This window comes from Rhamphochromis sp. 'chilingali', assembly GCF_963969265.1.
Source record: "Rhamphochromis sp. 'chilingali' genome assembly, chromosome: 6".
Lineage (NCBI taxonomy): Eukaryota > Metazoa > Chordata > Actinopteri > Cichliformes > Cichlidae > Rhamphochromis > Rhamphochromis sp. 'chilingali'.
The window spans coordinates 33,261,161-33,274,160 of record NC_137933.1 but is presented as its reverse complement, the minus strand read 5'-3'; the positions used below and the strand labels follow the sequence as shown (position 1 = coordinate 33,274,160).

General features: G+C 41.3%; 1 protein-coding gene across 3 annotated transcripts in view; it reads left to right on the top strand.

The window, feature by feature from the left end:
* The window catches only part of fto (FTO alpha-ketoglutarate dependent dioxygenase), a 121,579-nt gene extending 110,425 nt beyond the window's left edge, over positions 1-11,154 (top strand). For 2 of the 3 annotated variants that reach the window (XM_080884096.1, XM_080884095.1), the window contains 2 exons: positions 9,631-9,771; positions 10,387-11,154. In XM_080884096.1, the coding sequence (XP_080740222.1) occupies positions 9,631-9,771; positions 10,387-10,393 (148 nt within the window). In that variant the 3' untranslated portion in view covers positions 10,394-11,154. Of the gene's footprint in view, positions 1-5,779; positions 5,882-9,630; positions 9,772-10,386 lie in introns of those variants that run through there. The other variant, XR_013971856.1, reaches the window with a different exon arrangement.
* The last annotated feature ends 1,846 nt before the right edge of the window (positions 11,155-13,000 follow it).

Below are 13,000 nucleotides of genomic sequence, written 5' to 3'. Positions count from 1 at the left end.
TGTGTGTGTGTGTGTGTGTGTGTGTGTGACTATGTCAGTGTGTATTTACCTCCCTATTTATGTGTGTGTCCATTTGTGCGCAAGCTTAGAAGCATGAGTGTGAGTATGTGTGTCTGCAAACCCAAAGCACCGTGCCTCAGCCTGTTAGTCTTGGTACTTACCAGGCTTAGCCAGATGAGGGCCACTCAGCCTGGATCTAATTCCTTCGACTCTGGCAGCACTTCACTCCTGGCTCTTTTTGCCTCTCAAGTGTGCATCTGTGACCTTGGCTGACATCAGCGAGGGTTAAACTGTGGACTTGGAGATGTGGCCACAGTGATTGAGCTGTAAGCTAGTTTCTGGATCAGAGCTTCCGAACAGCCATCTGGGTGTCTGTGGGGCTCAGAAAGAGGTTATCCCTCTCTTACACCCCACAGCTGACCCTGGATCAGCTGTGACAGCAGAGAATTTAGTATGAAGCATCCTCGCTGGGATAGGTGGTACACAGTGGGGATGTTTGTGGAGTGAAAAAAATCATTAAGAGGGGAAACTAATAAAGTTGATCTCTGTTACCATGTTAGCCGTAATCCCTGTGCTTTTATTATGAAGAAGTCTGCTCATCACCTTTGATGTCTTTGTGGCAGATAGCCCAACCTGTATTGGCTTCAGCTCTTATTTTTTCTTTGTAACTGCTTGAACAATGAACATCACATGCATATTTCTTTTTTCACACACCAATAAAACTATGACTAAGGGTTAGGTTCTATGAAACACAGTCCTCAGTTTTGCCAGTGTGGTAGTTATTACACTGTGTACCGATATTGTCAATACAAACAGAATATAATTAAGTACCTGTTAGACCACAAAGCACTTCTTTTTCAACACCCAGAACACATTTCAATGAGTGATTCACATCATCATGCATCAACTTATCTACATAGACAGGTACTTGAATAGTGCCACCCAAACACATGCACCCCATTGTATTGCACTGTGTGAACCTTTTGCATCCTGTTCTGTGCAGTGCCTCAGGGCCTAGCCTGGCTGGTCTTCCAAACAAATTGCTGGTTGTTCACAACGTTTTAAATGCTGAGTCCCTCTAATTACACTATTTACTTAATAGGGTGAAACAAAACTCGTGTTCACGCAGCAGGAGTACCAGGTGATGCAGAAGTTCAAACACCTGGCGAAAAGCACTCCTCTGGCACGGATGCACAGTATACACATGTGCATGCATGAATGCACACACACACTCACATACTGTGATGCAAATACTAGAGGTTTCTTTCATGGTTGGATTAGACACTTTACCAACTTTTGGAATTTTTTTTTGTTCATACTTTCTTGTTTACTGTGGGAAAAGGCATCTGGAAAAGTGTAGCTCATTAGTTACTGTATACCCAGTCTGACATTTTCGGAATTAGTTCTTCCTCTACTGTAAACAGAGTGAGTAATGCCCATATGGGAATGTGTGCATCATCTCCTACTTTGTGCTACTCCTTTGTTTGTTCATTTTAAAGGTTACACAAAAATGGCAGATATGTTTACCAAATATAAAAAAAAATCCTGCTTTTAATGCTGTATGCATACAGCATTAAAAACAAGCACTTTGCTGTTTGTTTTTGTAGGAACTTTTCAATGATTGTCACATTATAGCCTATTCCTGGACTAGACTAGTTTATGAGTTTGAAGATTTATGACTGTTTCAGTGGGGCGTGTTTACGATCACTGGTTTGCTGTGCCTATTATGTGATCTCATTATGACAAGCTGTGTCAACATTGATGTGACAGTTTAAATGCAGTTTTAACAAAATGTAATATTTATCCAAATATGTTTCCTGCGCTTGAAAAGTTGCTCGTTTGTTCCCATGCTTTGTTTAAAGAGGATAGCAAAGTCACTTTCTTTCTTTAAAGAACTGGAATATACCCATTTATGAAACCCAATATCTGTTGTGCAACTGTTTGAAAACTTCTATCTCACAGTTGTGCTTTAAACAAAGACTCCAAAACTTAACAACACATCCCCTAGAGAAAGAAGGATGACTTGTATCTAGGCAATTTAGGTTACAATACACTATAATTAGCTTTGCTAAGTTGACCCTGCCATTGTCACCTGAAGACAGGTGGGAATTGTGCCTAGGCTGAAACAAACTTATCATATGACTGGGGTCAGGTATTGTCCAGTGGCTCAGTTGTATTGCTTTTGAGGCAAGCCTCATTCATCATCAGCTTTATTGCACCATTCAGATGATGCCCACAAGGCACTAACACTTGGCCAAGAGGGAGGGAGCATACAGTGCAGGGTAGGGAGGGATAAGGGTTAAAAATGATTGTTTTACAAGATCACTTTCCGCACAACAAGTTTTCACAGCAATGGTATGCCATTTCTCTGAAAAGCTAAGAGTTACCGCTCCCAATGCCACATTAACCATCTTCCGTATTCCATGACAGCAGATTTATAGCCTTCCAACGGCGAGCTGCGAAAAAGTGCAATTGCTCGCAGGCTTGTAACCTCTTTACCCTCGTCATCAAGTCCCCTTGTTGCTCCATTTTCTCTCCTGGGCTTCATAAATAAACAGCATCATCAAGAAAAACTTTTAGTGTCTTTTCACAACCATCTCTAATTGGTTTTGCATGTATACATAGAAATGTTTCAACCTGGTATTTAGCCACGTGTAACTGATTTTGGTCCATGTGTTCAGCTAGGCCAGCATTCCTGCATAGTGTTAGCTTTGTGGTATTACTAAAAGTGATCAGAATGAACTTTTTTTTCTTTGATTTGCTTTGTATTTTTTACTTTTCTTCCTGTTGAACAATTTTGTATCCTGGTACAAGTAGGCCACAGCTCCTCTCATTCCTCTCTGGACAACCAGTCAACGTGGAGCATGCAAAACAGATATATAACCTTTATTTTCCTGTTGCTGTTTCTCTAGCTCTCTAGCTCTCTCTCTCTCTCTCTCTCTCTCCCACACACACACACACACACACACACACACACACACACACACACACACACACACACACACACACACACACACAATTTCTCTCTGTGAAGTTCTCTCACAGACATTGACACACAAATGCACACAGCCTTAAGCGGTGATCTGTCTCTTCAACCCTTGCCGGAAAAGAAACGGCCAGGAGGATCCTCTCTGTTTGTCCTAAAACTCCCTCTTTTTTTTTTTTTTTATTGGAACCTGTTTGCATTTGAACAATAGTTGTCTCCTCATAAATTTTGCGCCTGTGTTGACATTAGACCACATTCCATCCCATTGCCTGAGGAGGAGAAAGAGCAGGCCAGGGTGTTTGGTAATTTGTTACACTGTTAAGCACCTAATGGACATCCACCTGGTTTTTGAGAGTAGTAGCTGTAGTTCAGGGGCTTGCCTCTGTTGTACCTCAAGACTGCAATAGTATTTTATTGCTGCCAATTATGAAGTCTGTTTAGAGGCTACCTAACTCTGTGTGTGTTTTTGTGTTACATCTGGTTCTCCCTGCTCTAAATGGGGCAGCCAGCCAAACCACATCAAACAATTAGGGTGTGAAGCAGGTACAGACTGTGCAGGTATAACAAAACTTCCCTGTTTCTGTTGTTGACTTCAAGTAACTCTACTAAAAGTACATGGGCCGATGAAAGCTCACGGTCCTGTGTTTCCAACTGGCTGGGGATACCAGTAATGAGCCTTATTTGTTTCATGTGGTTTAATGAACAGTCCAGACTGCAGCTGGCAAGAGGGAGACCTCACAGAGTTTGAGGAAGGTACCCGTGTTCCCTGGCAGAATCATTGTTCCCAGCACCAGCAGAGCCATTGTGGCACGTGAGTGGGTGGGTGTGTTGAAAGGCCCACGCGGCACCCACTTTATCTTTTGCCCCTCCTTCTTGCTCATGCAATTTTGCGTGGTTTCTGCAACCATTAATTAAAGGGGAAAAGAGTGCATCAGATGTTAGTTTTATTAGCCTAGGCTCCTTAGAGGGAATCAAAATGAAAGGAACATATGTCATGCATTTGATGATGCCCCTCCCTCTCCATTTCTCTCCCCACAATTGCCCACCTCACACATTCACAAAGTGTACAGTCAGCAGCTGTCTGCAGACACAATAGCATTTGATTGATCCTGAGGAAACGGTTAAGACGCTGCCCTACCCACGCTTTCTTTCTGGCTGGCTGGCTCACATTTTGCACCACTTTACATTTAACGCTGAATGTGGCAGTGATTGGGATAATAGGATGGTGGTTAGGGATCTAAGGCACTGTTCACGCTCTAATGAGGACAGTCCTCAGAGCACCCAGGACCTTGGAGTCCTGGGTGGTGTATGTTGAGATCTAAAGCCTGACACTTAACAGGTTGGACGTTGTTCTGAAAATTATGCCCCTGTTATACTGGCCTCTACACAACATCATTAACAGAAAATTTCCAAGAAAAAGTTTGTGCACCCTTTGCATTTTCCAGTTAATTACTTGTAACCTTAATCTGATCTTAATCTAAGCAATCTTAATCTAAGCAATCTTAATGTAATATGTAAACCACTGTGCCAGTAACTTTTCAAAAGCTACTTTGAGCCACTTGTTACAATAAAGAGATGTGATTGATAATATTAGTTGCAGACATGTCCTTCTCTATCCAATACATATGGAAAGTTTTCCACATTTTGTTATATTTCAGGATTTAAGAATCTTTTTGACATGGATTAGTTTACCAACAGTGTTCCACAATTACATCACAAAAATAAGGTTTTTGTAATATTTTACTAATTTGCTAAAATGAGAGGCTGAAATATCCCATTTCCATTATTAGTACTTGAATAAAGTACCTTTGGTGGTAGCAGCCTCGAGTCTCCTTGCACATTAAGCTGCAAGCTTAGCAAACCTTTTGTTGGAGGTTTCCACCTATTTTCTTGAAAGAATTTCTGTAACCAAATTTGATAACATGTTGATTCACAGCCATTCTCAGGTCTCCTCAGAAATATTCCTTTGAGTTCAAGTCCAGTGTTTGGCTTAGACGCCAAGACTACTGCAATGCTTTGTTTATGGAAGACAGTCTTTAGATTTCAACAAGGTTATTCCTGTGGAATAATCTTGTTGTTCATTTTTTCATCCTTGTCTCATTAATAGGTTTACTTAAATCTTGCCAGGATAAGATTCATACCAAAAAAAAGATTGATGTCAGTGGAAAGACAGCAGTGAAAGAAACCACAAAAGAAAGAAACCACAAAAAAGGTTAGAACCACTGCAACACAGCTCAGGTTTGTGCAAGATTGCCTTGATCTTCTAGGGAAATGTGCTGACTGCAGATGAAAAAAAAAAGATGGATTTTTTTTTTCTTTTTTGTTAGAAAAATGCAGGTACATTCAGATTTTCATTTACCTTTAACAGCCTGTTCCATAACCGATTGCTCAATATGTTTAATAGAAACATGAAAGGTACAACAGCGTGTTATTAGTTTAGTCAGATCTTCTATAATTAGGATTTGGAAGATCACATCACTGCTGATGAGAAATTCTCTTAATTCCAAAGATATACCAAACTGTCTGTTGCCCTTGCAGCTTGCAAAACACAGCACATGAATAAATACTGTCTGCCCATATCTCTTAGCCATTATACCGTATCAAATCACATACAAAGACAGATGTGCTTAATCACTCATTTCTTACACAATATTGTATATATAGAATGTAGATGGATAATATACTTCTTTCTTCTCACTCCTTGGGACTTGATTGCATGCCTTACCTTCAGGGGCAGGCTGATTTATGAGACACATGCCTGTTTTTTCATGACTTCTTTGATTGCATTCTCAGCTATCGGGCACATAGGCTGCCAAAACCATAAAAATTCACACCTGCACAGAACTCCTAGTCAGATGAACATCAGGCAAAGCATGGGGAAGCAGGTGATCTGAGGTATGCTGTTTCCCTTGATCATAATCGCAATGACATGATTGATTGATGTTCATTGTATCTTTACAAAAGCCTTCTTTTTAGGTCCAGTTTGAACGTTGCGTAGGGCTTGGCACACGCTTTGGTCGTGAATCTCGGTACACCACCCATTCTAATACTGTTCTCTAAGCTTGTGTTTTTCTTTTAGTTGCTAACGATACAAATATGAAAAGTAGGAAAAATATAACTTCAAGTTCTCACAAGTTTTAAAAAGATATCTGCCATTGCCTAATCATGTCCTGAATGTACCGAATCAAACAGCCCAAGCTGTCTATTCCCATGTCATTACAAATGACCTTCTGTAGAAATAATGCAATAAGTGTTGTCTCCTATCTACATTCTCTGGGTACTTTTTCACTTGCCCTGACACAATTGTGCATTTATCAGTGTAATTGCATGAGTCGGAAGCACTGATGTTGTCTATTAGGCGGATTTCCATCCTGTTAAGAGCAGAGGGCCTTTTAATGTATGGCCCTGGTTGAGTGTACTGCTACACAATTACACACTGGCCAGAGATTGAGTGGGCTGATGATGCTGTTGATTGGGATGGTGCTGATGGCAGTGATGATATTGGACCACCCTGCACTCTTCTAACAAGCCTTTCAGAGAGCATCTAAGAGGGAAACAACAAAGTGAAACTGAGGTTAATCATTTTATTTACTCCCTTTTTCTCTCCCTCTCGTTCCCCTACCTCTCCTTCTGCCTTTCCTTTCTTTAACCAAGTGATGGAGCTCGGACCATGGAGCGGGGGGGAGGAAATCGATAGGGAGCGCATTACAGTAAAACGTATTGATTAGGAGACCTGCGAGCAGTGTGTTGGTCGCAGAGATGGTGGAATGATGCAATGCTTAAAGGAATTTATCCTTTGACTTTTACATTAACCTTTTATTGACTGCTTTGCCTGTCCATAATTAACACTCACTTTAGCTAAAGTGGTTAGTTTGAGCGCAAAGGGGGCTCCAGCCCTTATTGCAGCAAGGGCCGTGGCGCTCCCACCCCAGCCGCAGTTCAAGTGCACTGTACTGCAAGAAGGGAAAGGCCTCTGAAGAATTGAGGCGATAGAATGCTAGATACCTTTCACATTAGCATACCATTTTAGTGGGGGCCTGCTAGGCTATAAGGTTTCAGGGCAAATTGAAATGAGTGATTGTATTGCCAATCTCTCTTGACCGAGCGCCAGATGGGATAGTTAGGCCCATATCTGTCTGGGGTTAATCCATTGGAACAGCCTGGACTCACAAACACAACCTCTCCCTCCTCCACCCACACCCTCACACGCACATACACACCTCTTTGTCTTTGACCTTAACTTTAAGGTGGACTGTTCTGCCATGGGAAAGTCTTTTGGTGAGCCTTGTTTGTACGCCACTGTGGCTTAGACAGAATTTCTAGCAAGAGCCCACGAGAGCTTAAAGCACCTCGCTTGATATTGACTTTTTGTTTGGTTCCATTTTAGCAGTCAGGGGACGGTACTCTGTGAACAGTGATAGACTGTGTAAAAGTGCGTGCTGAATTACCTACACTATATTATCTTTGATAGTCTTCCAGTCTCGATATCTTTTATATCTCTGGTAAACCTGGCACCTTCTATTTGCAAGCTAATGCTGCAAGATCTGTTGTCAAATAAATGCAGTATCTCTGTTGAAGTGAGCTACTCAGTTTTTTTTTTATTGTATGTAGCCTTTCATTATGAGTCAGGGAAGTAGAGAAGAAGCAAGTGTTTTCTCTCATAGCTCTGGAGTTTGAATACTTAATCACACCAAATCAAAAGCCTGGGTTCCCTTGGTCTATGGTGTCCTCAAGCTGATGTCAGCAGAACCACAGTTTGTGTGTGTGTGTGCATGCTGTCTGGGTCAGTTTGCACTTGCACACTCTGTAGATACGTATGCCAGCCATGTCCCCCTCCTCCTCCTCCTCCTCCTTCTCTGAAGTGGTGCTTCCTTTAATTCGCACCCTAAATAAATGATGAGAACATTTAAACACACGGCTCGTCGCAAAGCCCCAAGGTCGCCTAATCGTATTATTTATGAAGTGATGTGCTACATAATGGTACTTAGTGCATGTTAACAGATGCTATTATCAGGCCCTGATCCAGAGCACAGAAGATATATTGGACAGTGGATGTTAATGCTGCTCCTCACCACCATAATGCAGGAGATCCTTAAAGGGCTAACCGCACCAAAATGCAGCACTTAGGCAGAGGGCCAGTTAAACATTAAGTGGCTCATGTGAATATATATAACCACAAATTGTGGCAGCCCTCGGTTGTCCCCTAACACTTGAACATTCCCTCATCCCATCCACAACCGATCCTCATATCCTGCTGTTCAGCTCTCTGTGGCCCCTCCTTCAGTCACTAACCACAAGGTGGTGGTGACTGTGTGCATTTGTCTGTGTTATGGGTTTGTTCGGGGGGTTTTAGGGTGTGCATAGGGTAAAGAGATATGACAAGACAGACCCTGGCATAATGATTGAATGGAAAATATAACTGACCCCGTTTCTGTAGATAGGAAATCTTAGGTCACTATTCACAAGCACACAAGGACACACTACACACGCAACATACAAATGCCATCCTCCAGCTCTCCCTCTTGCACCTCCAGGTCAGAGGTCACCCTCATCTGTCAAGAAGCAGAGGGAGGGTAGATTTACAATGACAGCAGAGAGCAACACAGAGTCACAGCAGTAAATATTTACACAGGTCTAACAAAAGATGTGGCTAAGGTCTGTAGGGGTTCCAAGCATGGTGGAAATTACAACTAACCTCAGATTGTTAATCATACAAAAATCACGCAGTGACATGAAGAGGCAGGATTTCTCACTGCTCTGTCATTATTGCAACAAGAGAGAGTGATGTTCTTGTGAAAGCATCCTGCAGTGTGTGCCTGTATGTTTGTAAGATGAATGGGGCATTAATCATGATACATGATATCATGGTTTCCCATCACCTTAATGCTGTTGCAACACTTCACTGATGTGTCACATCTCTGTTTTTCTCATCTCCATTCAGTTCAAGTTTTACTGGCTTGGGAGTTTCCAAGTATTTCAGTAGTTTCAAACCAAATTGCATGCAGACACATCATTTAAATGCCCTCAACAATATCTAGTGAAGAGAAAAACATTTCTTTGTTTATTTGTAATAAAACTGCATGCTGTTTCTTTTGTGGATCATACAGAGACAAACTTACTCTCCTGTCCTGCTGGTTCTACCTGGACAAAGTATTACTGTGAGTCATGAAAACAAAAGGAGGCAGAAAACTGTTAAAAAACTTGCTTCTGGTCAAACTCACAATAGAGATTTTGGCTTTAAAAACAAGTTTAAACACACACATGCTCACACACAGACATCATTGCCTAAACAACTTGACTTTTTTTGGAAATTACACCCTTAAATTGCTCTTCATTGACTAGATAAAAACACGATAGAAAGATCTCTGTTTATCTTTGTCTACTAGAGTTCCACCATCATTGACAAGTATTAGTTAGTGTTAGTATTTACTTGTAAACACATCTCATAAAACTTTCAGGTGAAAGCCTGGCTTTGGCAAGCTGTAGTAGGATGCAAATATAAATATAAAAAATAAAAACATGAAGAAAGTTTTGTGAGTGGGGTGAGACGTGGCCTTTTGGTGATGAGTCTCTACCTACTTGTGCTTTAACGGGAGGGAGGAGTAAATGGGATTTTTTTTGTTTCCTGTGTTCTGTCGCCTCAGGTGCCACTCAAGTCTGGCCCAGACATTGCCCCCTGAGGAGGCCCCAGTGGACCGGCCCTTCTGGGGTGTGGATGACCCCAGCATGCCTCTGCCCTTTGATCTGGCTGACATCATTAACAGAGTGGAGTCACTGCTCTGGAGGTGAGTGTAAGATTTGACATGTTGAAATGTGTTTATGTACACACTGAATACATGTATCTATCTCATGCAGCATAGATCTAGTCGCAGAGGATTCACTTATTCATTCATTACCCAGCTGTGGTCATCTGTGAACAATGCTGTTGTTTAATGTTATGTAATATTAGTTAAATTGTCCAAATGATTAAGTAAACCAAATGACGTTAAAATAAATAAATAATTCTAATTGGCGTTGACAGACACTGGTATTTTGGTTTCAGTTTTAAGCTTTGGAATCTCATGCTTTTAAAATGGTATGGATTTGTCACTTCATGCACAACTAGACACCTTACATGTTGTCATACTTTAAATATGCGCACCTGCTCCGCAAGTCGTGTCATAGACCCTTGTAAAAATTGTGAGGAATTTCTTGGAGTTGCTATTTGCATTGGCAAATACATGACATTGGGTGTAATTGGTCTTCCTGTTGGCATGAATCCTAGGTCCTGCTGATTTTGCATGGAGACATCTATAGTCTTTCGTTGACCTGCATCTAAAACACAAGTTAACTTCACATGAGAACTTACACGATATCTGATCAAATTTGACCTCTGTCCATTTCTTCTCTTTCTCTGACAGGATGTAAATATGGATAGAGGAAACAAGGAAGCAAGAAAAAAATGACCCACCAGCTTTTCTGAATGATCCCCACATTAGCTGAGGGGACAGACCAGATTGATTTCCTTTTGATTAGGCCATCTACATCACCCCCGACTCCACCCTCCACTACCCCAGCTGACCCCAGCATCTCAGTCACCTCAACTTGGATTGGCTGGAAGGAAACCAACACAAGAATAGTGCTTCAGTAACATGCTAACAAACGCAATGCTTAGTACCAAGCCTAGTGTCACAACGGTCTAACAAAACATATATGGAACCCGCATTTCAGTGTTAACATACAACATTGTGTTACTATTTATTATTTCAGTGTACTTTGTTACCTAATCTCATGTAACCCAGACATGCTTTTGTCAGTGGATTGTTCTCATTCTCAGTAGTCATAGTACAGTACATACATATATGCTTTCTACTTGTCACACAGTGTTATAATACAGTATAGAATGGTAAGAAAACTCACTTTGCTCACAGGCTATTGCATTCTTCACTTGTGTATAGTGTAACCCTTTTATTGTGTTAAGAAGTGAAATGAGCCAGAAAAGACCAAAGAACGATTATAAGAGGATGGTTATGAATGTCATCCAATGGAGTACATGAAGAATGTGTTGTTAAGTGTTTATGGTGCAGTGGTGTGCTTGTGCCATATTAATGTGTAACTGTGTGTGTGTGTGTGTGTGTGTGTGTGTGTGTGTGTGTGTGTGTGTGTGTGTGTGTGTGTGTGTGTGTGTGTGTGTGTGTGTGTGTGTGCATGCATAAGAGCCTTCACTCTCCCAAATGTCTACATGAAGGCGTGTGTGTACGAATGTGATAGTGTGTGAGCCTGTAGGCAGCCTGCCAGTTGTTTGTTCTTGAAGATGTGCATATGGAGAAACAGAGACTAGCAGCAGGGCCCCTCTGCTACTGCTCTGATGAAAGGCAGCATTGATAGAATGACCCGGAACACAACCGCCGTTTCTCATAATTACAGCTGTTCAATCGCTTTTAATTACTCTTAAAGTGTGTAGAGCACCACATTCCCCTGTAATGCTGCAGGCCATCTAGAGAGTGAGAGAAAGATCCGGCACTTCTGACAAAATCCACATTCAAAAAAGCTAAAAAGGGTGGAAAAGGGGGCCGACGTCAAAGCAGTGTAGCAGCCCTCCTCGTTTGATTTCTTTCTCTATCTAGTTCATGATGAAGTAGAGATGCTGTTTACTATTAAAAATGCAGAATGCACTCCTTTTTTTACTTCTGAAGTTTTTTCCAAGATGTTAATGGTTGCCAAACGCTGTTCTTCTTGCTTCTTCTTTTGCTGCGCCTTTGTTGTTTGTTGTTGTCAGAGAGATTTGTTTGTAGATTGGCAGTAGCTTTGACTTGTTTGAATCACTCTGTGCTCCCTGCGCCACAGCTTGTCTGTCTGAAGCAATAGGAATGGCAGTAAATAAAAAAAAACAGTGTTTTATCCAATGATCTCCATTCTTCTCATTTTTTCTAAATTGCAAATGGACAACAAATATGGTGCACATGTTTCTTCATTGGTGTGTGTGAGGTTCAAATGTCGATCGACTGTAGTTTTACTAATATTTTTGACCTTTAAACCAATCCAATCCATGCAGGCATGTGTGTCAATGCCTTCCCACTGGGTTGAAGGTGAGTTACTGAGCTTTGAAGCAGCCACTTTCTAAATACTCAGGATTCCACAAGACAAATAAGGCAGCAATGAGAGAGATCCATAGTGTAATGGTGAAGCTCACTGACAGGAGCATGCACGTTATATGCACAGTTGTCCTACCAGTATTTCCTGATAAGTAAGAAGTTAAAAAATCATATTGAAGATGCTTAGAGTGTGAAAAAAGTCCCATTTAGTTTCAGCACAGCACTGTATCCAGAACCTTAAATATAATAAAAACATTTGAATAACAAGATAATAAGCCCAATAATTCTCTATAGACAAAAAAAGGAAGCATTTGTGTCGGGTATTTTTATCTGTTTTCCTCTGACTCAGACCTCAAAGGAAACGGTTTGAGTAGCAGTGCAAACATCTTCTACAACAGATTGATTGATGGATTAACTTGATTGATTGAGTGATGTCATTCCCTGCAACGAAGTGATGGCTAATATTCTGTATTCCACTCTGAAACCTCAACTCCACACCTTTTACAAGCTGCCATCCCAAAGGTTGCTTATGTTAACTACTTCCTGTAGTGGCTGAGTGACTGAGTGATGGATGAGTGTGGAGCGTTCTCCCCTCAGGGGTCGACTGAAAAAGGTCACCACTTGAAGAGACAATTACACAGCACTGGTAAGAGCCACAGGTATGCATTGTTCTGACCGGGGTCAGCCGCCAGCCAAGCAGCCAAGCCACCGTCAATTAGGCCAACAATAGGCGCAGGGAAAGATAAAATAACCAGGTGTGTGGTTGGGAAAGGTATCAGTTTGGGGTCATATCTCAGTCAAATGTTTCAGTGTGTGGCTTGAACGGCTGGGACTGATTGTGGTGTAGTTGAATGATATAAGGGAATGGGTTCAAATTTAAAGATGTCTATATCCAATTATATAGACATATAGACACACACATATATTTCTATATGTGTAT